Here is a 27,359-nt window from a genome sequence, read left to right as displayed (position 1 = left end):
GATCTATCCCATTTCAAAGGAAGTGATTTACATTACAAGATCAAGAGGTGCTACAAGCCAAGAGATTCCTGAAGTGACAGGCCCTCGAGCTCCGTGTCGATTGCAACAACCACACTCTATATAAAAGCGCAGAGCTGAGGTTTGATATCATTCAAAGGAACGGCTGAACTCTTGAGAGACCAACGGGCCAGCTATAATGTGAGTTGTGTAAGCAAGCTTGCAAAGATAAAATGTAATCTACCTCACAAAAGTAATGCGTTTGCATGTGCCTAGTGAGTGCTCTGTCAGAAAGTGCATCATAAACTTTGTTCAATGCTTTATGCTAGTGAGGTACAAGTAGCTCCTGGTGCATGTTTTGTAACCAGATATGATTCGCATTAATTGCACGCAGTGAATACACTCGTGCTAGCTAGCTATGCATGTAGCTGTGTGTGTGTGTGTGTGTGTGTGTGTGTGTGTGTGTGTGTGTGTGTGTGTGTGTGTGTGTGTGTGTGTGTGTGTGTGTGTGTGTGTGTGTGTGTGTACGTGTGTGTGTGTGTGTGTGTGTTTGTGTGTGTGGTGGAGACACTGCAGAGGGGTGTCATCTTTGTGGTACTTATGGTAAATTATGTGGTAGTGGTTATAATGGTTACTATTAATTACGAGCCGTTTTCTCATGCACTGTATGCAGTTAGTATGTGACCTATAGTTACAATGGAGAATGTTCATTACCACCACTAATGGTTGCTAGTCCCCTAACCACATTACGACCATTTCAGACAATCGTATGAGCTTTCTACGTATCAGCCATTTACAACTTGCAGCCATTTACAACTTAGTACAATGACAGTACTATAGTTGAAATCGTTAACAAGTTATATATTCTTTTATTGTGCACTGTGTGTACAGGAGAGTCCTAGTGTGTATAATTTATTATGTGTGCAGTGTACAATTAATTTTATCTCTCGTTTATTTGATATTCTCCTTGACTGCAGCCCCTCTATACGCTGACGTATATCAAGCTGACGCCTAACTCTTATAACAACAAGACATCAAGAGGTGAGGAGTTGTTTTAGTACAGCTGGTGTAGTTAGTTATGTACACTATATAGCACTCTGATGCAGACAAACCTCTCAAGAGAGCAATGACCATATTGGGCATACTAACAGTTCTTTTGAAGTAGGTTGAATATCATATCCTTCAAAGTTTTAGATAAGCACTCACAATGACAGTAAGCCACTAAACCACAAAGCTGTGACAGGCACTGACAAGGCCACTTAGATCTAGACTCAGCTTTGCGGGTCAGTGGTGACTTTCAACGTTCAACTGTGAATGATATACAACCTTCTTGATATGCACTGTACCTAGTTTACCTAGCTAATGGACCGTGCAAAGCGATTAAATTGTGCTATCTAAGTGTTGATTACACGTTTACCTTAATGGTGCGAGGAATGATTTTCAAGTCGAGGTTAAGCGTTTCTAAGCAACCCACGCTAGCAGATAACTAGTGTTAGTTGCTGGAGAAGCACTGTTAAAATAGGAAGCTTTGGTTTCACAATTAAAGAGGTGGTTTTTGTGGTTTACCTGCTGTTAGGGGGTGTTTAATGATCTCATCTGATGCGCAGTGAATATAGCCAGTGAAACCTGTTAATGTGTTATTAGCTAATTGTGTGTGTGCGTGTGTGGTGTGTATGTGTGTGTGACGTGTGTGTGTGTGTGCGTATGACGTGTGTGTGTGTGTGTGTGCGTGTGACGTGTGTGTGTGTGTGTGACGTGTGTGTGTGTGTGTGACGTGTGTGTGTGTGTGTGACGTGTGTGTGTGTGTGTGTGTACTTTTAACTAGCACAAGCACAAAAACTGTTAGATCTGAAACTTCAAAGCCACCATTATTCAAAGGTGCTAGGAACTTCAATACCTCTACTAGACAAAGCTAAAATAAGTTTGAAATTTCATCTTTCCCGATTAAAATTCAATAGCTCGTGTTTTTGGGTAATAGATAATGCTGTTTACTTGTAGTCATGTTTCCATCTCGTGGCATATCGTCTTTTCATTGGTCGTCTGTGATTATACTTGGACACCAGGTTTTGTTCGCATGTGGGCAGAGAGTTGAGATACAAGACGCTCGTTAATAGCAGCTCAAGTTCGTTCCAAATATTTGCACTTTAGTTGCCAGGTGATGTGTACACAGTTTATCATTCGACAACTGCAAAGCTACGAAAACGCTGACTGATTAGATGTGAATTGCTTGGAAATTGCTTTTAGGTTGCAGTATCACCTGAGGAGATAGTCTAATTGAAGGGATTGTCCCCTGTAGGCTCACGTGGAGCTTGTTTTTAATAGCAGCTCAAGTTCGTTCCAAATAGTTGTTACACTTTATGTAGTTGCCAGGTGATCGATGTGTACACAGTTTATCATTCGACAACTGCAAAGCTACGATAACTCTGACTGATTATCTGTGAGAATTGCTTGGAAATTGCGCCGACTATGAATTGCTTGTATAGATGTTCACCTGAGGGGATGATTTAATTGAAGGGGTTTTCCCCTGTAGCCACAGCTGCGTGTATGTACAGCTTGTTTACCCTGCTCCGGCATTGGTTGACTATAGGCACTGTTGGAATTTGACACTTCAAGTTTTGGCAGACTGGCTCCAAATTTAATGCACTGTTATGAGAGGCTTTTGTGCAGCCTGGCCGTTACAGACCTTGTAGCCCTTGACCACATCAAAGGAAGTAGCTCGTATATTTTACCACATCAAAGGAACGGAATATCTTGTAATTTAAAGCCACTTGTGGAAGTTAACTGCTGCCAATATACTAATAACCTTTTCATTGACCTCTTCAGTGTGGAATTCTCATTACCAGACTTCAATGGTTTGCAGTGTTTCTACTGATGTTCAGTTGTGTTTATAGCAAGAGCTCAATTGCAATTAACATTTTGTTGTATTGTATAGAAGAGCTAGTGCATGACACTTGTACATGTAGGTTCTAGAGCAGAGGTACTTGTGCGTGTCTGTATAGGACTTCCTGCCCTTTTGTGTGAGTAGTAGACCACATCACCTTTATTTGCACACATGCACACACACACGCACACGCACACGCACACGCACACGCACACGCACACGCACACGCACACGCACACACACACACACACGCACGCACACACGCACGCACGCACGCACGCACGCACGCACGCACGCACGCACACACACACACACACACACACGCACGCACACACACACACACACACACACACACACACACAGGTTATGGAGTCATTACTTCCACCACCATCTCTACCTAATGGGGAATTGCCTGCGTATAGTAACCATGGAGACAAGACCTCCAAACTGTACGCTGAGAACGAGTACCTCAAGGAGAGAGTTCGATCGTGTGAGAAGGGGCTGTCTGCACTGTACCAGGTGAGGATGTGTGAGGGTGTATGTTGTGTGAGGGTGTGATGATATGGGTACGATTAGATTCGTCTCATTGAGAGCATTCAAATGATGTGTATTGCATTCAAATTCTGAGCTATAGAAATTTTAACAATAGCCAATAATTACCGTTGTGTGGAGGTAGAGATGTATCTAATGTGCGTTGTCTTGTAGTAGCTGCAAACATGGAGACATTAGCCATAGTGACCGTGATGTTCTCATCCTTAACCAGCCAGTGTACCAGACAGTGTAGGGACGGGGGCTGCTACTGTATATGCCAGGGCTGACAATGGTCACAGTGAGGGGGGGTACTCCACCCTGGCCTTTTATAGGAGACATGATTATGCTTGAGGGCATGCAGCCAGGCTTTAGAGTCTGGAAGTTAAGGCTTTATTCCTACTCTAGCTGGGATGTTCCCACGCATACAGTAATTGATATACTGTATTTAGCTGTAGGTACATGTACAGTCATTATACAATGGAGCCAGCTGTCTATTGTGGTGTCCCTATAAGCAGGCCACCCTCTATAATACAGCCAGGTTAATGGGCCCCAAAGTCTCTCCATAGCATGTGTTTGGACCTGTGTTAGCAGGCCACCCTCTATAATACAGCCAGGTTAAACCTAAAGTATCTCCATAGCATGTGTTTGGACCTGTTTTAGCAGGCCACCCTCTATAATACAGCCAGGTTAATGGGCCCCAAAGTCTCCATAGCATGTGTTTGGATCTGTGTTAGCAGGCCACCCTCTATAATACAGCCAGGTTAATGGGCCCCCAAGTCTCTCCATATATAGCATGTGTTTGGACCTGTGTTAGTAGCAGGCCACCCTCTATAATACAGCCACTGTTGATCAACCCTCCATCGCAAAGTTCAGTAGCCTAAAATTTTATTCAGGCTACTGTTGATTATAAGTTAGGAGTTCTTATTTCACCGTCTGTATAAACAATTGTGATATATTCATGCCGTGTGGTAGCCGGTGTTTGTGTATTCCCGACTGATGCATGCAAATATGGAGGTGAACACTTGTGTTGTTTATAAAACACGTACATGTACAATAGCGTTAAATAGAGTATCCCATAACCTTTCTAGTTTCGGGGGTCCAATTTTATGATTTTCTGAAAAGTAGACTTTCAGATGATGTACGTACGTCACGTTAAAGAAAAGTTTACTTTTTAGGCTGAAAACAGGAAATTATGGCCTTTTACAAATTTGAGATTTGAGCATACCATCTGAACGGACTCCTTCTAATTAAGCTATCAGAAATTGTTGATTTTAAACAATCAGAACTCTAGCTTGTTACTAGTTACAGAGCTGATTCTGCATGCATGACAGTATTCATGTCATGCGTGTGTAATGAAGGGGACCCACATTTACGCCCACTGCAAGCATCACGACCCACACACACACACACGCACACACGCACACCCCCTCACACACGCCCACAGCTTCTGATGCCCAAGGAGCCTCCGAGAGTCCTCACCACTCACTATCGATCTGCTTCACTGACCATGCGCTCACGCTCCAACTCCCATACCAGCCCAAGCCCCATTCCAGATACTCATTCCACCAAGAAAACTGATTCCAAAAAAGTGGTGAGTAGTACATATAATTATGGTATGAGATTTCTATGTAACTATGTACCTCATAACGTTGGTCTCAAATTTAATAGTGAAGTGGCGCTTAATACCGTATTACTAGAATATTTTGATGATGAAAAACCTTTGCAAATGAGCCAATCAGCAGAAAATTTTCAAGACCCTTTGCAATCTAACTATTGCATTCTGGCGAAGATCGTAATTTAGGTTTTGCGATTTTATTTTTACGAATTGATCAAAGTTCGTATTATTATAATATTTGATGTTCGCAAAACATTCTAGTAATACGGTAGATAAGAGACTGGCTCCTTCACCCCTCACATACACACACACACACACACAACAGGACGAGGGTCGTGTTGTCACTTTCCCAGAGCTCAAGGAAGCCATAGTGAAGGTGGTCGAGGATCGTGATCAGCTGGCAATGGAGTTGGATGACTACCGGCAGATAACAGAGGCAGCAAAGAGAGAGAGAGTGTTGGCTATCGAAGAGAAGGACGTCTTATTAAAAGAGTAAGTCAAATATTTGAGACTGGTAAACAATTCTTACTGTAAGTGTTCGAAGCCATTTATTAATTTTGTAACTCTTAATTAAGTAATCCAATTTTAAACGTAGCTATAGCTTCTGAAATAGCAACTATTTGGAGAAATCACTAAGGCCCGAGCTTTGTTCATGAAAACAAAAATTTGAGCCTGAAAGAAGTAAACACATCACTAATTAAAGCTACATGTACTGATTACTATACAACTGCTGGCATGTTTTATAATTGAAGTAATCGAACGTTTATCACTCAAATTATCGACTATTAAAAAACAGCTTCCACAATCACTAAGGCCATACTTATATTATGTACGTGTACGTATGTCATGAAAACAGAAAACTTGGTGAGATAATGATCGCTAATCTAAACAAATCATTTGATTGACCTTTGTACCCTCCTCCGTAGATCACATGAGCTCAGAGTTACTCTAGAGAAACTTGCGGGCAAACTGAAGGAGGCGGATATCGAACGCAGAGAGCTGACTCATCAGATCAAAAATATGGAAAAGGACGTAAACATTCTCCAGCGTAGCAATGAAGAAGCCATGGTAATGAGAGCCATTGCCGTCGATGAAAGGTCAAAGGTCAGTGTAAAGGTTGTTACTAATTGCACTTTGTCATTATATCAACGCCCACACAGTTGATCGATGATTATTCTCGGCTACAAAATGAGCTCACTTCGGTGCAAAACGAACGCTCTGAGCTGTTGGATGAAACCCTACAACTGCAGTCCACCATCTCGCAACTAACCAATGAAAATGGAGCGGTGGTGCAGCGGAAACATAGTAACCACGGTTACAGCACCATTTCCGAAGGAAGTCGAGCAAAAACAGTAAGCAATTTTATTCTGATTATTATTTATTATTTCACCATTTTTACTTGATCAGGAATTGGGTGGACTGAGGGTTAAGCTGACACGAATAACCCCCGGACAACCTTGGGGTTTCTCTGTGGACGGAGGCTCAGACTGTTACCATGGTGACCAGTCGATCGTTGTGTCCGAAGTGATAGAGAACATGCCAGCTCACAAAGTTCTATTGTAAGAAAAAATGTTTTCATAATTTTTATTTATTTATAAGTACAAAAGTTGTATACGTATACAGTTATCGTTACGGTAGTCATTTGAAAGCTCTCAATGAGACGAATCCAATGGTACCCATAATTATTATCACACCCTCACACCCTCACAGAGCTGGTGATCGTCTGCAGTTCATTGGGAGCTATGACTTGCGCAGTGTTACAAAGAAAGAGGCTCTTGAGATTATCAGGTCATGTGATCAAGTGTCGGTGGACGTGATGATCAGACGGACTGCTACACTACAGAAACCATTGCCCCAGGTGTGTGTGGGGAGTGCGTGTGGGTGGGTTGTGGTCTTTGTTGAGGGTTGTTTTGTATACAAACTGTTCATTTTTTAGACCTGTCCTTTATTATTGCAGTTGGCCTTCTTTCTTCGGGGGTAGCCATTGTTGTACTGATAGGTTCATGAGTGGTTGGCCTTGTTTGCAAGTCTGTTACAGTGTTTGAGGCACGGATAGTCTAGCTCTTACTAACAACAAAAGAGAGAATATTATTTATAATAATCCCCCCCTCCAGGAGGTTCGTATTCCTGGTAAGAAGTCGTTTGGTTTCAGCTACGAGATGAGAGTGTTTGTGAGTGCAGTGGACCGTGAGGCACAGGCGGCCGGCACCATCAAACCGGGCGATGAGATTGTGCAGGTACGTCAGTGTGTGTGTAGTGTGTGGTGTGTGGTGTGTGGGGAAAGTCCCTCTGGAGTAATAGTCCGTAATCTACATTAATTATACCATCCCTATAGTTATCAAGATAGGCTAACTGGTACCTGGTAATGATGTATAGCAGCGGCTTGTGTACACATGCGTTAAAACAGACATTTGCATGTTTGTCAAAGGCATTCTATTTTTTACATGTACGTACGTGTCACTGTCAACACTGTAACTGTTTCAGTATAGCTATCTTATTTGTGAAAAATTGATCATTATGTTCTTTTCCCAAACCTTATTGCACACAAAAAACAAAGGCTGCAAGCCTGTATATACATATACAGATACAGAGACAGTCTAGCATGAGCCATGAAAAAAGCATGCATGTATTTAAAGGCTTCTTTTTAATTTTCTCTGAAATTGCAATAATTATACACTCCTGGCACAGTACATGCAAGTTGTGATATTACTTCTTTCACACAGGTGATGGGTAAGCAGACATTAAATATGAAACCATCGATTCTCAAGCAACTGCTCAAGAGCTGCAAGGACGGTGTTTCCATGACGATACAGGCACCTGTGGGCGTCGTACCCAATGGCAACGTGTCCCCAGGGAAGAGGCTACGATACTCGAGTGACTCCAACTATTCACAAGGGTATGTAATGGAGAAGGATATAATAATATAGTTATGTACATGTGGTGTTGTATAAAACGTATGTATGATGTTCAGTGTATTATGTTCAGCTAGTATAGTATAGTTTACCACACATCACACCTCACACACACACACACACACAGGACACATATTAGAACCAGTGGGGAGGTTCCTCATTCCAGCTACCAAGCACCAGGTAGGATGATTGTAATGTACAACCTTGGTTTATTATTTTTCTGGGCTAGTCGTTATGGTAGTCATTTGAAAGCTCTCATATCATCACACCCTCACACAACACACACCCACCCACACACAGGTACTCCCGGCTCCTCAGTCTCGGAAACGAGTGCCGGCTACCACTCTCTCACACACTCTATGCCGTCCATCCTCTCCAACGCAGTCCCTGTCACTTTGGACACGAAAACTGGTCAAACGGGTTTGGAACCTGTTCAGCATGACTACCGAACTCAGTCGCAGCTAGCTACATATCAAGAGGAGGGGCTTGGTAACCCGGAGCCACACCCAACTACAGCCGGTGGTCGCTTCAGAGCAGGGTCGGTATTTTCTAGTAGTCGCCATCGACCACGGAATTTGCCTCGTCGTAGCACAGTCCCCGCCCACCTTCCCAACCACTCCACTCAACTGCCTCCCAGAGTACGGTCTACCAGTCAGTCCAGTTACCTAACCAGTCAAACAGGATTGTCAAGTCCCAGAGGTGAGTATCAAATTAAGTTGTTTAATTATAAATTTACCAATAATCATTCCACAATGCCCCACAGGATACCCACCCCCTGTCACGCCCACCTATCGTCATAGAGGTACTAGTTTGCCGAGAGGAATCTACCCTCCAGACCACCCCCACTCATCTGGCCATGCCCTCTCACAAGGCCACGCCCCTCAGTACGATCATTTCTCTTCCTACATACAACGTAGGAAACAGGTACAAAAATAATTGTGGTTATAATTATATATAGGTTTATTATTTTCGTATCAGAATGTTAATTGATCCATAAATTAAAGCTGTGAAATTATTATTCTTATTTAATGCGTAATACACCATGTTCTACGTCACCATTCTGAGCTATGTACAATGTACGAATAAAATTAATAATTATTTAGAGCTCAAAATTAATAATAATTATTATAAAAATAATTATAAAACAACATTTTTTCAAACAGTAACGCGCTATGTGGTATCATTATAATTATAACTTTTTTGCGCGCAGGTGATCTCCATGTCAGCTGATAATCTGGACTTTGACCCGATGGCGGAGCCGCACCCACCACCCTCACATCACACGCAGATATCACGCACTGCATCCCATGGCAACCACATGACCACGATGTCATCTCACAATGTATCTGTCGGAGCCAATCACATGACACGGGCCGTATCACGTGACTGCCAAATGAACTTTAATGCACCCAAAAGACGCCCAATTAGCATGAGCATGGGCAGCATGACCAATGTGTAGCACACGTAATGATTATATAAATTAATTTATTTGTTTTGTATATAATTATGTGACTTAATGTTATAATTATTATCTCATCATTAATTGTTTATTAATTTTATGTACTGAATAATTTTACGTACTGGTATACGTACTTATTGAATAATAATTATTATAATTATAATAGACAATTTCATTCCATCTTGAGAAATTATTTGAATTGAATTAACATTGAAACAAAACTAAATCACTAAACTCTGACAGAATGCGTGGGTGGACATTTCAAGTGAGGTCAGGGTACAAGGTACAGGGTACAAATCTAAAACACTCCTATACAATAGGTATAGCTACTTCAACTGATGAAGATGAGAAATAAAACTCTTAAGTCCAAACAAGAAATTTTCGTCCGGCCCATCTTCTGACGAGTCACGGTTGTAGACGTGAGCGAAATCGACCAATCGAACGTCGAGTAGATCGTGTACAGAGTCACATGACCTGGACATGTCTCCTGAGCAAGAGAAAGATATACAATTATTATTATTGATTGTGAATTTGAAAACAAAAGAGGCTCACAATAAATTGTTTACGTTTTGTACAGAATTGCATTTAAATTGTAGACATAACAGTCTATGGTGAAAGTGAAATCTGTCTATCACCGCGGGTGCTGATGCCTCGGTGGAGATGCCAAAGCTACATAACATAAAGCTACTAATAGCTTTAATACACACATTATATCATGGTGAACATTTTTGCAATTTTGCTGCATGCAAACTCAAAGAGTGGGTGGTAATGATCGACCATGACTGTTGTTAAAAACGATCGATGCCAAAAGCTCAAGTCTAAAATTAATGGCTGCATCAGCAGAGCCTTGTAGCTCTCTTCTCACTCTTGCAGCTACCAATAGCTAGCGTTCTAGTGCAGAGCTAACTATTAAGTAGAGTAGCAACACTCGGTAAACAAGTTTGGCTACGTGCTCTTCTGAAAAGTCTGCAATGGCACTCCAAGTAAGCAAAACTAGGCATAACTCGAGAACAAAGCATTATTTTGCAAATTCGACTACCTCTATATTAGGTACAAAATTTAACAGTAAAGTTATTATTGCACGAGACCAAACACCAGCCTAATTGAGGCACACGTGTCGGACCTCCTAAACACATACTATGGAGAGATTTTGAGGCCCATTAACCTGGCTGTATTATAGAGGGTGGCCTGCTAACACAGGTCCAAACACATGCTATGGAGACCTTGGGGCCCATTAACCTGGCTGTATTATACAGGGTGGCCTGCTAACACAGGTCCAAACACATACTATGGAGAGATTTTGGGGCCCATTAACCTGGCTGTATTATAGAGGGTGGCCTGCTAACACAGGTCCAAACACATGCTATGGAGACCTTGGGGCCCATTAACCTGGCTGTATTATAGAGGGTGGCCTGCTAACACAGGTCCAAACACATGCTATGGAGAGATTTTGGGGCCCATTAACCTGGCTGTATTATAGAGGGTGGCCTGCTAACACAGGTCCAAACACATGCTATGGAGACCTTGGGGCCCATTAACCTGGCTGTATTATAGAGGGTGGCCTGCTAACACAGGTCCAAACACATGCTATGGAGAGATTTTGGGGCCCATTAACCTGGCTGTATTATAGAGGGTGGCCTGCTAACACAGGTCCAAACACATGCTATGGAGACTTTGGGGCCCATTAATCTGGCTGTATTATAGAGGGTGGCCTGCTAACACAGGTCCAAACACATGCTATGGAGACCTTGGGGCCCATTAACCTGGCTGTATTATAGAGGGTGGCCTGCTAACACAGGTCCAAACACATGCTATGGAGAGATTTTGGGGCCCATTAACCTGGCTGTATTATAGAGGGTGGCCTGCTAACACAGGTCCAAACACATGCTATGGAGACTTTGGGGCCCATTAACCTGGCTGTATTATAGAGGGTGGCCTGCTAACACAGGTCCAAACACATGCTATGGAGACTTTGGGGCCCATTAACCTGGCTGTATTATAGAGGGTGGCCTGCTAACACAGGTCCAAACACATGCTATGGAGAGACTTTGGGGACCATTAACCTGGCTGTATTGTAGAGGGTGGCCTGCTAACACAGGTCCAAACACATGCTATGGAGACTTTGGGGCCCATTAACCTGGCTGTATTATAGAGGGTGGCCTGCTAACACAGGTCCAAACACATGCTATGGAGAGACTTTGGGGCCCATTAACCTGGCTGTATTATAGAGGGTGGCCTGCTAACACAGGTCCAAACACATGCTATGGAGACTTTGGAGCCCATTAACCTGGCTGTATTATAGAGGGTGGCCTGCTTATAGGGACACCACAATTAATAGACAAGCTCCCAACTTCAGAAACACAGTATAATTATAATTATTAAACATACACAATAATTCATATACATTGTACTTTGCCTTACCTTCATACACAATCAGTATAGACGTGGCAAACATTTTAAAGCTCTTCTGAGACTCCACCCACTCCCGATACTGCTGCAGTCGACCAATCAGAGCATGGATCACATCGTCACGGATACCAGCACCATCGAAAAAGAACTCCCCAACAGCTACATAAAACAATTTTCAGTTCTAATAACAACATACATGTTGGCGTACATTCAGTACAGTGTAGCATTGTATACGGTAGTACCGTATTTCTCCAATTTTGTGAGCATCAAACATAATTAAAAGATCGAATTAAATTTTCTATGGGTTTTATTTGCAAAACCAACGTTGTAGTAATACACATGTACATGTTTATATGATCTATATACAGTGGTTATAGTCATGTGACTTACAAGGTAGCGTTGTATCCACTGTCCTACTCCGCCCGAATTCTTTGTTGAAGTACACGTAGTCATCTCCTCTGAGCACCTGCACAATGGCGGCATCATGTGAATATGGGGCATATAATTATGCATATAATTATGCACACTGGGCGCACGTCCCGATCTTCCAACCAGTACGCAGATGGAGTCTCATGAAACTAAGTGCAAGCTAGAGTCCTAGCCAGTAACCGGGGTCCCAGTTAAGCTTGAGTCCAAACCAGTGCACCAATACAGCCACGTTACCAAGAACTTAGGCCGGCTATAATTATTGTGATCGTATGCTAAGCATTTGGAAATATTGAAATCATACTTTAAGTTACATGTACGACTGTCTGAAGGTGCTCTACTCCGCTGAACCCTGAACCCTGAACCCTACCCATGCAACAGGCACTGGTAATTATCGGGTGTATTATAATTAACTTACTCTCATTCCGATAATTCTGAATCCAATGATTTGTTGTTGTGGAAATTTCTTCACTTCTCTGTCGATTTTCGTCTGCTCAGCAAAGTCATCGTACACCCTCTTACCAACCTGTGTGTGTGTGGGCGTATGTAAGGAGGATAGGTGTGAGTGTGTGTGTGTGTGTGTGTGTGTGTGTGTGTGTGTGTGTGTAAGGAGTAACTAAACCGGCATGCTGATTGCATTGGTGGCGAATTCAACAAAAATGTTTCAGTACATGTATTAGAGATCATCCAGATCCGCACAAGCACTCTCTAATCTACGAATAGCACTGGCTTCTGGAATTAGAAAGCATACAAATCTTCCTGTCACTATATAGACTGTGCTAATTATCTTCCTGTGAGTATACAGATTGTACATCCTCCACCTATTCAACTGATACATAAACCTTGTAGACAAAATAACGAGAGCTTTGAGAGCTTAATAATGAATTGACGCATGACTGCACTGATGGCTATCAGGTGGGGAATTAAAGCTATGTACCATAACCACATGGGAGTGCAACATGTGTGCAGAATGTACCTTAATGTGTGCAGTACCTTAATGTGTGCAGTACCTTAATGTGTGCAGTACCCTAATGTGTGTAGTACCCTAATGTGTGCAGTACCCTAATGTGTGCAGTACCTTAATGTGTGTAGTACCCTAATGTGTGTAGTACCCTAATGTGTGCAGTACCCTAATGTGTGCAGTACCCTAATGTGTGCAGTACCTTAATGTGTGCAGTACCCTAATGTGTGCAGTACCTTAATGTGTGCAGTACCCTAATGTGTGCAGAACCTTAATGTGTGCAGTACCCTAATGTGTGCAGTACCCTAATGTGTGTAGTACCTTAATGTCCATGATGCAAGGTTTGCTGAACCGGCTGGCAATGTCCTCCAGCATAATGTAGGGAGCTGCAGAGATACAGGGGAGATGCATGTAAGCATGGCTGTGTTTGACAAAATACCATGGGCTATAAATAATAATAAATGTATGAGACACACCGATGAAGCTACGTGTATGACCTTTGTAAATAATGCATTAATTCAGCAGCAGTGATCTTTATAAATTGAATGCAGTGGCTACATACATGTACATACAATGTAGCAGTTAACCAACAGTTGCTGTATTATAGAGGGTGGCCTGCTAACACAGGTCCAAACACATGCTATGGAGACTTTGGGGGCCATTAACCTGGCTGTATTATAGAGGGTGGCCTGCTAACACAGGTCCAAACACATGGTATGGAGACTTTGGTGCCCATTAACCTGGCTGTATTATAGAGGGTGGCCTGCTAACACAGGTCCAAACACATGCTATGGAGACTTTGGGGGCCATTAACCTGGCTGTATTATAGAGGGTGGCCTGCTAACACAGGTCCAAACACATGGTATGGAGACTTTGGTGCCCATTAACCTGGCTGTATTATAGAGGGTGGCCTGCTAACACAGGTCCAAACACATGGTATGGAGACTTTGAGGCCCATTAACCTGGCTGTATTATAGAGGGTGGCCTGCTAACACAGGTCCAAACACATGCTATGGAGACTTTGGTGCCCATTAACCTGGCTGTATTATAGAGGGTGGCCTGCTAACACAGGTCCAAACACATGCTATGGAGACTTTGGTGCCCATTAACCTGGCTGTATTATAGAGGGTGGCCTGCTAACACAGGTCCAAACACATGCTATGGAGACTTTGGTGCCCATTAACCTGGCTGTATTATAGAGGGTGGCCTGCTAACACAGGTCCAAACACATGCTATGGAGACTTTGGTGCCCATTAACCTGGCTGTATTATAGAGGGTGGCCTGCTAACACAGGTCCAAACACATGCTATGGAGACTTTGGTGCCCATTAACCTGGCTGTATTATAGAGGGTGGCCTGCTAACACAGGTCCAAACACATGCTATGGAGACTTTGGTGCCCATTAACCTGGCTGTATTATAGAGGGTGGCCTGCTAACACAGGTCCAAACACATGCTATGGAGACTTTGGTGCCCATTAACCTGGCTGTATTATAGAGGGTGGCCTGCTAACACAGGTCCAAACACATGGTATGGAGACTTTGAGGCCCATTAACCTGGCTGTATTATAGAGGGTGGCCTGCTAACACAGGTCCAAACACATGCTATGGAGACTTTGGTGCCCATTAACCTGGCTGTATTATAGAGGGTGGCCTGCTAACACAGGTCCAAACACATGCTATGGAGACTTTGGTGCCCATTAACCTGGCTGTATTATAGAGGGTGGCCTGCTAACACAGGTCCAAACACATGCTATGGAGACTTTGGTGCCCATTAACCTGGCTGTATTATAGAGGGTGGCCTGCTAACACAGGTCCAAACACATGCTATGGAGACTTTGGTGCCCATTAACCTGGCTGTATTATAGAGGGTGGCCTGCTAACACAGGTCCAAACACATGCTATGGAGACTTTGGTGCCCATTAACCTGGCTGTATTATAGAGGGTGGCCTGCTAACACAGGTCCAAACACATGCTATGGAGACTTTGGTGCCCATTAACCTGGCTGTATTATAGAGGGTGGCCTGCTAACACAGGTCCAAACACATGCTATGGAGACTTTGGTGCCCATTAACCTGGCTGTATTATAGAGGGTGGCCTGCTAACACAGGTCCAAACACATGCTATGGAGACTTTGAGGCCCATTAACCTGGCTGTATTATAGAGGGTGGCCTGCTAACATAGGTCCAAACACATGATATGGAGACTTTGGGACCCATTAACCTGGCTGTATGGCCTACTTCTGTCAACCTCCTGATACTACAAAAATGACGTAATACTTAACAGTTACAAGAGCACTCACAGACATCGCCATAGCGATCGCAAATCTCCTCTTGCCCAAAGAACCTTGGTATCAGTTGCTTCAAAGTTTGAATATCAGAGGTCAAATTGGGGTCATCAGAGTTGTAAATGTGCTCGTAGAAGTTAAGCTCTCTGTTACCTTTTATCGACTGCACTGGCTTGTAGAGTATGTCAGGTTGGCCAATCTGTCTCAGGAACCCTGTGTGGGTGTGGAGTGTGTGTGTGTGTGTGTGGAGTGGGTGGATTGTGTGGTATGGGTGTGGCGTGCGTGTTATGTGTGTACTAGTACACTGGCTTTATTTGGCTATTTTCGGGAAGCCATAAATTCACTAAAAATCAACCAATAAACTATAAATTCTGTAGATCTTGACAAGCCCTATCACACCTCACACACCCTCACAGGCTCACCTAGCCGTCCCTCAATGTGTCTGTGGCCGCCCACTTGATGGGGGAGGGGCACATAGCCTGAGGGGATCTGCTTCAATAGCTCAAGGGCTTCCTTGGACAGAGAGGACATCTCAATCTGCCGAGGAAAAGGGTGTATAAGCAGTTATGTAGTGCACGAGTGTGGGTGTGGGAGGGGGACTAGTGGGAGACTGAGACAGAGGGTGCATGTATAAACAGTTATCTAGTGCGTGTGTGTGAGAGTGTGGGAGGGGGACTAGAAGAGACTGTATAAACAGTTATGAGTGCGTGTGTGTGTGTGGGAGGGGGACTAGAAGAGACTGTATAAACAGTTATGAGTGCGTGTGTGTGAGAGTGTGGGAGGGGGACTAGAAGAGACTGTATAAACAGTTATGAGTGTGTGTGTGTGTGGGAGGGGGACTAGGGAGGGACTGTTATCAGTATAATTGACCAACCAGAATATCTAAGCTCAAATTTTCGAAATTGGACATTTGATGGATATGCTTCAGAAAAGGCTAGTCAATAACTGTCAACCTTGGAACAAAAGAAGCTTACTACGCTTCACACCTTGTATAATACTAGGCTTTAAATATGTGCAGTACACCACCATTTAGCTTCGAGCTGCAAAGGGAATGACAAATAATAATGATGGAGGTGATAGCTAGCTTAGCCAACACAAAGTTGAAAGAAACAGTAACTGAGGTGTAACTTCATAATCATGTACAGTACACAATTCTTCTAGGGAGTATACAAAAGGGAAAGATGCCGTAAATGTATGCACTGTATAATTATGTATAGTACACGAGCTTGAGAGGTCAGAGGTCAGGGTACAGAGGTTAATATAACGGTAGGAACAGTAACAGATGCTGATAGCTGGACATGGTTTCATTGTAGACTTTCAGTAACTGGACATCATGTAGAAACATAAACACATAATACATAATTATTATTATTATTATTATTATTATTATTATTACAGGTCATTTAGTGTTTAATCTTTAACTACCACTGAGCAACCTCTATGTAACTTTAGCTTATAAGACTAAGCAATTATCTTCGGTATCTTTATGCCCCATAAGATATCTTAGTGCAGGTATCTTTTATGCTGTATCCCCCCCTCTGTACTCTGTGTTGACATGGTCCTTGACCTTAATCAACATCTCCATACATTTAACCATTGGGACAACACCTTGGCACTGGGATAAGGACACCACACTGGAGTGAGTAGTGGTAACATAATGACCTTTATCAGTGGCAGTGTGGGAGATAAGAGCAATCTTGGTGTGATCACCATCACACTATTGTGCTTTGTCACAAGAGGGCCAGTGTACAATGTATGTGTTAAAATGAAGTAGAGGATATGTTTTCTCAAGAGGAAACAAGTGGCATAGTAAGGAAGAGGGGAATAGTAAGGAAGAGGGGCATAGTAAGGAAGAGGGGCATAGTAAGGAAGAAAGACGGTAGGGGGGGGGGGTTAGTAGGAAGAGTGAGAGGGGATGCATTAACACCATTTGTATAGCTACAGGAAGATAACGAATGATTCCTCATATTCATACGCGCACTGACTTCACTTCAATCATCCTGTGATTAGTCAGGCACAGGAACTAACTAACAGTTACTATACACATGCAATCAATCAAAGTATGCATGTAGCAGAGACAACACATACATGCACGTAGCCTAGCTAACACGACAATTTATATAGCTTATAAATTAAGTTAGGTATAATTATATTTATAATTCCAAAACCAATCTGTATAGCTAGTCCCACAGTACTCTCCCACACGGCATGCTCAGTTCAATGTACTAGTTGCTACAGCTAGATTCCCTACACACACTGTATTTATATAAAGATTACCTATTGGGTAGATTTACATTGACAGTTAAACGTGTCTATTAGTGGTGGCCGTAACAGTGGCTGTATTATAGAGGGTGGCCTGCTAACACAGGTCCAAACACATGCTATGGAGACTTTGAGGTCCATTAACCTGGCTGTATTATAGAGGGTGGCCTGCTAACACAGGTCCAAACACATGCTATGGAGAGACTTTGAGGCCCATTAACCTGGCTGTATTATAGAGGGTGGCCTGCTAACACAGGTCCAAACACATGCTATGGAGATATTATAGAGGGTGGCCTGCTAACACAGGTCCAAACACATGCTATGGAGATATTATAGAGGGTGGCCTGCTAACACAGGTCCAAACACATGCTATGGAGATATTATAGACGGTGGGGTGACAATCATTTGACAGCTAGATTTCACAAGAGCACACACACACACACCTCACACACACATGAGTGGTGATGCCTACCTTCTCATCCAGACTATCCAGCAGAGCCTGCACTCGTGCCTCCTCTTGAGCAGCAATGGCCAGGTCTTCCTCACTGTCCAATAAGTCCACCACTTCTTTGAGGTCCTGTGTGTGTGTGTGTGTGTGTGTTTGTGAGGGTGTAGTTAAGGTACGGTATTCTATTTATGCAGAAATAACTATATTTATGCTAACAACGTATTATGCTCAGTAAAATGATTACGTAAATACACGTTTTATTACGCCAGAACTATAGCACTATAGATACTGTAGCAGTTCGATTTAATTCAGGCACTATTGAATTTGAAAATAATCCAGATTTTCGATAATTCTCACCCCCAGGTCAGTTCCCATGGCAACGGTACCGGTAACACTCTCGATAACTCCCGAGTCAGCATCATCGTCAGTGCGCCTAGCAACGTCGCTACCTCCTGACTCAGGATCCGTCTCGAAACAACTGTCATAATCTGATGTTACTATCTCTGGTGAATTTACACCCTTTGTAGATGACCTTTGACCTCTACCCTCGGCTAGTTCTTTGCTGGTGGTCGGTTTCGATATATTGTTTTTCTGGCCTCCTTTACTCAAAAATGCCATTCTGGACGATAGTTTGTGCTGCTTGCTTTTGCTGCGTTCCTTATTAGCGAGTGCATCTTGTGGTGTGGGCGGTGTGTGCTCTGTGCTTGTTGTGAAGGTGGGGGATGCTATAAGTACTTGATCAAGATCTGACATCTTTTTTGTACCAATTCCAATTTCAGTGGGTGTGTAAACCTGGCTGCTTTAAATCTATGGCTTTACTTAGTAGCGATGAGGGTTGCTTGGGGTCTTGGGAGGATACTTGTCTTGTGCAGCGCATCAGTCCATGCAACTCTTCGACCTTGTAGCTAGCTAGCTAGCTACCGTTCTCGCCACTGTACTGTTGTTTTGAAGCTTCGGCCCTCGAGGTTATAAAACTTCATTCATCGACTGATCTGAGGAAGTGGGCGCATCTAAGACTTCCTCCAATTAATTTTTTAGTGGGTTGGGTAGCCTCGATTCCAAGCCGCTGAGTGACTCTATGAACCACAAATGCAAAACTAAAGTGATGGATCTTTTCCAAGTTTACAATAAAATTTTGGGAAAGATATTCATAATACAATGTAAAGGAAACTGCTTCGATTCTCACATCCATCATCAACACCTCAAAAAGTGAGATCTAGTGTGTGTGAGGTGTGTGAGGTGTGTGAGGTGTGTGTGTGTGTGTCGGGCCGGGGACACGTGTGTAGTGTGGGAGTAGATGGGCGTGCCCGTCCCCAGCCATAAAATTAAAAGGGGGGGGGGCGGGTTTCAGCCCTATCTAGCATTCGTTCTGCTGTTCCCATACTAACTATTAATATTAGCCGCGCCTCTAACCACATAGCTCAGCTTGCTGCAGAGAAGGGGAGGAGCTGGGAAGCCAAGGAATGCATTACGTAAGAACTATACAATCTGATTGGTGCTGAAATGTATTAGTTAAGCAGTCTGCAATCTGATTGGTGCTGCATGATTTTCTGCAGCAGAACGAATGCTAGATAGGGCTGAAACCCGTCCCCCCATTTTATGGCTGGGGACGGGCACGCCAATCTAGTGTGGGAGTGATCTAGTGTGGGAGTGGGTACGTTCTCTAGGTAAGCTGTCTAAGCGACCCAACACTTGTCCCTTTTATGTGATCTGTGTTGCTTTCAGTCAATGTATTTATTAATAGTTATTATGTTGATGATCTTTACCAGTTCACAATTCCGTATAATAGTGGCTATTGTTACCGTGGCAATAGAGAGAGAGGCTCCACCTACATGTTCATAATTATGTACAGTATACACGCCCCTACATACACACTCCACACACACACATGCAGGGTGTCATACAGGGGGGGGAAAGGGGGGATATCCCCCCCTAGCTCCAATTTCCCCCCCCTTTTTTCAATTATGACTGAGTGTCCTTAGCTGGGTATTGAAATAACAGTTGACCTTTTTTTAGCAACATTTTCTGGTTACTTTTCTCATTTCCCCCCTCTACTTCAAAATCCTGTATGACACCCTGACATGCCTCCACACACACACACACACACCCACACACCCACACACACACACACACGCCCACACACACACACACACACACCCTCACAGGTGTTCATGACTCGACTGATGGAGCTGGCAGCTTCAGAGAGTGGCTCTAGACTGACCTACAATAAGAAGGAACTGGCTCTCGAGTGCATAGTACAGCTAGGTAGGGAAGGATATAGTAGAACTATTTTCTATCAGTGATAATCGAAAGTCTCTATCCTCGTACTCGGCTTGCTTTGATTTCATTGCCCTCTCTAAACTACTCACTTTTTTTACGAGTGTATCGATTTCTTCATCCTTTTTTCTCAGTTGTGTGATCAGTTTCGTGTCCAGCTCACGCTTGACCTTTTCCATAACACTAGCCATTGAGGTTAGTCTTTCATGGTGGCCGGCTGATGTACTACAGCTAGGTAGGGGAATTCTATACTGTATTACTTAATTGCTGGTGAAAAAACCTTTAAAAGCAAATCAGCAGAAAATTTGACCCTTTGCAATCTAACTATTGCGTTCTGGCAATGATCGTGTATTTACTAGTAGGTTTTTCGGATTTAGTGTTGTGAATTGATATAACCATCGCATGCAAAGCTCGCAAATGTTTGATGCTCACAAAACACTCTCTAGGAATACGGTAGACAGATAGTAGGTTAGCCATGATTATATTGAGATGGTGGCTGCAGACATGCAATGATTTGTAACAGTCCTGTTGGCCGTGACCAGCTTTTTTTCTAGTGGATATTCATATATTACAGGGAGACTAATGTGTACGTGTCAGGGATCATGAACATTCCTTGACTGCAAGAGTTCCACATGTACAGTACCACAGAGCAACCACAAGAGCTGGCTGCAAAATAATTGTGTACAGCTGTTAAGTTGTGTCTGGTACATGGCTACATGCTCTCCTTGATCTGCAGATCTGATAATTATAATCCTAATTTCCTTGTCTCTAGTGTGGAAATTGTCACTTCCCTTGTTTTGCTAAGTAAGTGTGTACTGTGTAATATACGTTGTGCAGACATGTATGACACACACACACACACACACACACACACACACACACACACACCCATCACATGCAGGACTCTAATGCTGACAGTGACCTGGGTAGGCAGTTTGCTAACAGAGATGCAGTACATGTGCTCACCTACGCTATCATGATGCTCAACACTGATCTTCATAGTAAACAAATCAAGAAGAAAATGACAATCGACGTAAGTTGAAGTGTTACTGTATATTTAATGAATAGTGTGCATAAGGTACAATTTCATTGTACATGTGAGTTTCGATCACAGCCAGGATATTTGCAAGGAAATTAGGATTATAATTATCAGATCTGCAGATCGAGGAGAGCATGTAGCCATGTTACTGTACCAGACACAACTTAACAGCTGTACACAATTATTTTGCAGCTCTTGTGCTCTGTGGTCTACATGTAGAACTCTTGCAGATCTGATAGTAATACTCTAGTTGATCTTGTGTCTCTTTTGTGTCTCTTTTGTGGGTTTCATGAAATGCTTCCATTCTGGGGGGAAGTTGGTGTTTTGCAAATCTAACCACTAGCCAAAGAAATGTGGTTAGATTTGCTAGCCAAAGAAATGTGGTTAGATTTGCTAGCCAAAAGAAATGTGGTTAGATTTGCTAGCCAAAGAAATGTGGTTAGATTTGCTAGCCAAAGAAATGTGTTTAGATTTGCAAAACACCAAATTCACAATTTTAAGCCAGCATAATTTGAGTGATATTTTATGTCGTCAATGTGGGGCATAATGGGTTTTTGCTGAATTTGGGGCAGTGCTCAAAAGCATAATAGGGGAACAAAAGAACATAATTTGCCAGGGCCTACTATTGTCACTGTACTCCCTTGAGTGAAAAAGGGAATAGAAGTTCTTTCACTTCTCGTGAAGTCTTGTTGCACGCGTGTACCTGTGTTTGTTTGTGTATGGAGAGACCAAACTAAAAATGCACACAGTTTTGTATACCATGGACTTAATACGAACTTCAGTTTTGTTGTTGTTCTGTGGTGGGTGATGAGTATATATATTTTTAACTACTTGCCAACTGTCTTTCTTAGCTACTTCACCGTGTCGAGTCTCTTTGAGTGTCAACTCCACAGATTCTTCGGGTTTTTGAGTGGATCAATACAAGTACGCCAGAGTGTGCAGGCCATGTTCTCACTGGCACAACAATATGGGGACATCTTGAGAGAAGGTTGGAAGAACCTACTAGACTGTCTACTGGCACTATTCAAGGCTAAGCTACTACCTGACACCATGGTGGAGGTATGGATATAGATTATGTATGTGCTTTATTAGTGCCCAGCCGTAACTAGTTTTGTAAGCCTGTTTAGACACAATAGCTAAAAACTGGTAAAATTTAATCATGAATTATAGACACTGTGAACATAATTATGTAAGACCCAATAAAGGATGGCAAAGTCAGGAAACCTAAACCATTAAACAACTTATATTTAATGTGATGAAGATTATGTGATGAAGTTTAGGACCTTAGCTGTACACAACTATAGATTACTGTTTTATTACTCTAGCTGCATGCACTATACTGTTTGCACCCCCCCCCCCCCCCACCCCACATACACAACACCTCTAACCATTACCCACTATAACAATCACAAACCCACCCGGTATGTTTCCATGGAAACACTTTCGGGTAAAGTTGTAGCTTGGTTATTCACCTACACATTGGTGTCAACACCATTTTAAGTACAGCTGAAAATTTGTGGTAATCTGTATTGTTACACTACGTACTTGACTTTATATGCGTATATACACTATCAGGGTTTCATCTAGAATAAAAAGTTTGGAGGGGAAGGTTTACGCACGCCGCAAATTGTTTAGCCACTCCCACATTTGTTTACCACACCCCCTATTACATGCTAGTGCATCACAGTAGATCTAGTTACAATCGTGGCAGTGAAGAAAAAGTAAGTTCATGTTTATTTTATATATTTCACAAACTGTACAAAAGGGGGTATAGTCACATGTCAAGAAAAAGTGAATCACTCAGGAAAAGAAACGGATATATATATAGAATAATAGAATAATAGAAGACCATGCAGTGCTGGAAACGAAGCCGCTTACATAAATAACGTTTGCTCAGTGCGTACAGTGGTGCATGAAGTCCACTCTCACTGTGAGGCCTGTAACGACTGTTTTTAGGGTATAGTTGTGTGGAGTAGAGTCCAGAGCAACATCTGTGAGACAAAATAATGAATTCATGATGGACGCATCAAAATGAAATACTGCGAGTGCCAGTCTCAGATTGCACACGTGATCTAAACGTAGACTGGCGGCAACAGCCGCCCGAGCGTGTAGCGCGAGCGACTGGCCAACTGCCTATCAGTCACTCGTCTCAGCGGAGATCATATGACACTACCAAACATGAATATCATTATAAATAATGTGGTTAAATTTTGCTATGAGATTCAGCTACTATGGAATGCACTGAATCCCCTGAAGTGTAAGTGCGGTTACAATTACAGGGCTAATTATTATGACGTTGAGCAATCTGATAGGCTGCAATGCTTGTTGCAGCTGAGACGAGTGACTGATAGGAAGTTTGCCAGTCCCTTGCGCTACGCACGCGAGGGGCTGTCACCGCCAGTCTAATCTAAACGTTGCTGGTTAAATTATGTCATTTTGTTACTATATAATTATGTGGGGGCGCCCTTAACAATAACCCCCATGCAGCTTATCCATGCATGCATGCATGTACGAACAAATGCTTATAATTATACCTTGTTGCGCATCTGGATTATATGACTGGAGTGGTTCAGGTTCAGGCTCAGGTTCATGCTGTCCTTCCTGCAACAGATTCATCGTTTAGTCTCTGTACTGTATATAGCTGCTTTCATGCATATTAAATGACTATAAATAAATGCGAATATTTATAACTATGCTAGTAGTTTAGTATCGATATCTGCATGACCTCATTTAATATTGCTACTGCATATAGATCTAGTAGCATGCAGTGACTGACCTGGAAGCATCGTCCATGCCATGCTGCAACAGGGTTGTTGCTGCAGCCCACTGATACTTGCAATTGTCCACTCTCCTGGTGTTGAGGGCAGTGTGGAGCTCTCACAAGACTAAAATAGCCTCCATGAGCTACTGCAGCCTGGGTGCAGCAACTAGTCTCTGTGACTTGATCAGGCATTATTTTTAAATATTTTAGTTCCAATGTGCATGCAGCTCCTTTTTATATCAACAGGAAGCCCTATTTGCGTGGGCGGTTTTGGTGAACAGTGAAGCCCCAGGACAATTGGGTATGCAAGAACTTACAATGTACTTATGGGGCCAGAGTTCATCGATTTGACCAGTACCAGAAATATGTCAGTGCCAATAAAAAAGAAACGTTTGGCATGCATGAGCTGGTTACTATCTGCTTATTGATTTAAAGGAACACACACGTTACAGCGGGTTATTTCCAGGGATTAAAACGTTCAATATTCAGGATATTGTTTTGTTGTGGCTGCTTGCGCTGCAAGTAAAGATGGTCAATAATTGCTTCATCATTCAGTAAATATTCGTACTCTCACAAAAACCACGGAATCATGTTCCCCCTCCGAAAATGATCCACTGTACGGTGGGGTCGAGTGTTTCTGTTCTGGGATGACCTTTCCACACATTGTTCCGATGACTGGCTATTATCAAAAAAGGATATGACCTTAGGTGTAATGTGTGGTTGTGTAATAGCTAAGTGTGATGCTACAGTTGAGCTGAACACCTGGTGGTTGAAATACCAGATTTTAACAGTAGCTTTAATTTTCTTATAACGGCTTTTTTGTTTGCATGTTTAGTGTTAAAAGGCTTCATTGGGTTCTAACAGTTGCCATGCAACAGAGTATCAGGCATTTGAAAACTATGTGCTTAAGGCCTCTAATGTTTTTTATTGGGTTACCCAACAAATGCCAATTAACAGAGTATGAATTTCCATTTCCTTTTTTTTTCTTCCTTAGTACTCTTGGTTTCATTGCATGGGTTACCCAGTTGCTAACAGCTAGTCTAGAGTGTGAGGCATGCGTTCTTTAACTTCTAATATCCCCCCTCCCCCCATGCAGGTATGATAGGATTAGCTCCGATCCCAGGCCCACTTCCTCAATCCAGGGCCTGTGAAAGAAGCTAGGCTCGGATGTGTTGTGATGGACGTCGTACTGTTAGACCATAGATGATACAGTACTGACGTGGATGTGAAACGGCCTAGTATCCGGAGGGGTCCACGGGAATTGTCTGAAGCTATCATCGTAACGAGCAGATTATGTTAGAAACCCTGTAACTGTCATGTTTATATAGCAACCAGAGCGTAGTAAACAGTGTTCCGTGTCTGAAAACTGGTGAAAATGACTGGCACACATTGATACTTGCAGTGGGCTTGTAGGTAAGACTAGTTTCTCTAAGCTCATGGGAGAATATCATATTTTAGCATAAATTTTTCTGTAAAAATACTTTGTGTGAGATTTTTGGCTTGGACAGTAAATATTCAGGTTACCATTCAGTAGTAATACTTGAAGTACACTGTAAACTACGAGGAGAATCTATGTTTGACAACTGTTATGAAAGTTTAAGTGCTATAGAAAGGGCTAAAGCATGAGTTAGTTGCACTTTTTGCGTGAGATTATTTCTAAACCTGTGAGCCTACTTTTTGCATATTTAGCTGATGAAAACCTTCGTGTATTGATGCAGCAGGAGAATCTATTAACTAAGCATACAGTAAAGTTATTGGAAAAATACAGCCTCAAGAAAAATATGTAAAATCCATGTACATGTTAAACAAAAATTAATCCTACATTCTTATTACAACTAACTACTATTATGATTTCTATCAATAAGTTCACACGTACATGTACATGTCATTAACTTTCCAAATTGCAGTGTTGTCTTTCGCTGAGCTAAGATATCAATTGCCAAATGTTAGCTAATTATACTATCAAGTGAAATTTATCCCAGAACCTACTCGAGTGCTACTTCTCTAGGCAACACCATCGGTGAAGACAGCAATTAACGTCCAACCTCTTTTCAAGTGCCGTGTATCTACACTTGTATAGGAATTTCGAACCGGCAAGTTGGAATGTGTCTCTCTCACAGCCACTTTGTAAACGATCAAGAAACAGTTTATCGTGTACGTTATACTATAAATTAATACTCTCAAGACTATTATAATATTAGCATGTACACGTACACGTACAGATCATCAACAATTTCACCCGTTTGCTTATCTCATGCTAGTGTTATGAGTCAGCCACACTTCTTTTGATCTACATGCATGCTATCAACATTGAGTGACTTGCTTTTTGGATATAATTACATGGGTACAGGGGTAGATCTACTATAAAATAATAATTATAGACTATTTACTAGACTAATTATAGAATAGTTAATATCATCTTGCACTGGACTGTACTTCCTCTACTCATTCTACCTCCTCACAGTCACTACTACTGTCTTCGCTTAATACACTTGCAGCATCAATATCCTTTCTGTTAATACATAGATTCTCTTTTACTGTCTCTGGCCAGTTCTGCCAACTCACTTACACAGCTGCTTGGTATAACCTCGATAATTTCCTCGGCGTTTATTTGGAACAAATTGCCTAATTTACGGAAACTAGTAAATTACCTCGGATATGCCCGTTACTATGATAGCTTCAAGCAGAATACCGGAATCCGGAAACGTTTCACATCCACGTCAGTACTGTATCATCTATGGTTAGACAGACTGCCATAACGTACCTACAACGAGCGCTACTAGCACATGAGCTCCAGGTACTGACTGCAGGAGAGTGGCTAGCCTGCTTCCAAGAGGTGAGAGGTGTATGGGGAGAGACTATCCAACAGTACACACTTAGATGTTGTAGCCTCAGATTCCCACAAGAAGCCAGCCGCGTTAAGTTCACACTTCTACGTTATAGATAGTACATGGGCATGAGGTAACTTATAGTGTCCCATATCATGAGGGCTTTGCCACACACAGGTATTCTCATTGTCCCATATCATGAGGGCTTTGCCAGACACAGGTATTCTCATTGTCCCATATCATGAGGGCTTTGTAGTGAAAAAACTGAA

At 42.5% G+C, this 27,359-nt stretch overlaps 2 protein-coding genes and 1 long non-coding RNA gene across 3 annotated transcripts; 1 reads left to right on the top strand and 2 right to left on the bottom strand.

Moving 5' to 3' along the window:
* The first annotated feature begins 28 nt into the window (after positions 1-28).
* Positions 29-9,495, top strand: LOC135330766 (uncharacterized). Its single transcript, XM_064525721.1, has 15 exons — positions 29-198; positions 975-1,038; positions 3,242-3,397; positions 4,854-5,000; positions 5,350-5,516; positions 5,951-6,128; positions 6,185-6,376; positions 6,432-6,583; positions 6,735-6,882; positions 7,139-7,261; positions 7,748-7,920; positions 8,064-8,116; positions 8,237-8,635; positions 8,700-8,860; positions 9,147-9,495. Exons 3-15 carry the CDS (start codon positions 3,245-3,247, stop codon positions 9,393-9,395), a joined length of 2,295 nt encoding a protein of 764 aa, XP_064381791.1. The 5' UTR covers positions 29-198; positions 975-1,038; positions 3,242-3,244; the 3' UTR covers positions 9,396-9,495.
* A 70-nt stretch (positions 9,496-9,565) lies between these two features.
* On the bottom strand, positions 9,566-19,188 carry LOC135331229 (uncharacterized). Its single transcript, XM_064526318.1, has 9 exons — positions 18,543-19,188; positions 18,210-18,314; positions 15,898-16,012; positions 15,491-15,688; positions 13,513-13,577; positions 12,649-12,756; positions 12,195-12,270; positions 11,817-11,963; positions 9,566-9,882 (listed from the first exon to the last, which is right to left on the bottom strand). The coding sequence occupies exons 1-9, from the start codon at positions 18,936-18,938 to the stop codon at positions 9,722-9,724; spliced, it is 1,371 nt and encodes a 456-aa protein (XP_064382388.1). The 5' UTR covers positions 18,939-19,188; the 3' UTR covers positions 9,566-9,721.
* Positions 10,690-11,808, bottom strand: LOC135334025 (uncharacterized). Its single transcript, XR_010394179.1, has 2 exons — positions 11,683-11,808; positions 10,690-11,608 (listed from the first exon to the last, which is right to left on the bottom strand). It is a non-coding gene; the product is annotated as an uncharacterized LOC135334025 (long non-coding RNA).
* Positions 19,189-27,359: the final 8,171 nt, after the last annotated feature.

Source organism: Halichondria panicea, chromosome 1 (genome assembly GCF_963675165.1).
Source record: "Halichondria panicea chromosome 1, odHalPani1.1, whole genome shotgun sequence".
NCBI classification, from domain to species: domain Eukaryota; kingdom Metazoa; phylum Porifera; class Demospongiae; order Suberitida; family Halichondriidae; genus Halichondria; species Halichondria panicea.
Note: the sequence above shows the minus strand (reverse complement) of the source record. Positions and strands in the feature narration are given on the sequence as shown.

Coding starts and splice junctions, on each gene's coding strand:
- LOC135330766 (XM_064525721.1), top strand. CDS start 3,245: ATGGAGTCATTACTTCCACCACCATCTCTACCTAATGGGGAATTGCCT. Junction 3,398..4,853: donor GGCTGTCTGCACTGTACCAG/GTGAGGATGTGT, acceptor ACACGCCCACAG/CTTCTGATGCCCAAGGAGCC. Junction 8,636..8,699: donor AGGATTGTCAAGTCCCAGAG/GTGAGTATCAAA, acceptor AATGCCCCACAG/GATACCCACCCCCTGTCACG.
- LOC135331229 (XM_064526318.1), bottom strand. CDS start 18,938: ATGTCAGATCTTGATCAAGTACTTATAGCATCCCCCACCTTCACAACA. Junction 18,315..18,542: donor CCATGGGAACTGACCTGGGG/GTGAGAATTATC, acceptor ACACACACACAG/GACCTCAAAGAAGTGGTGGA. Junction 12,271..12,648: donor TCAGAATTATCGGAATGAGA/GTAAGTTAATTA, acceptor GCCATTGTGCAG/GTGCTCAGAGGAGATGACTA.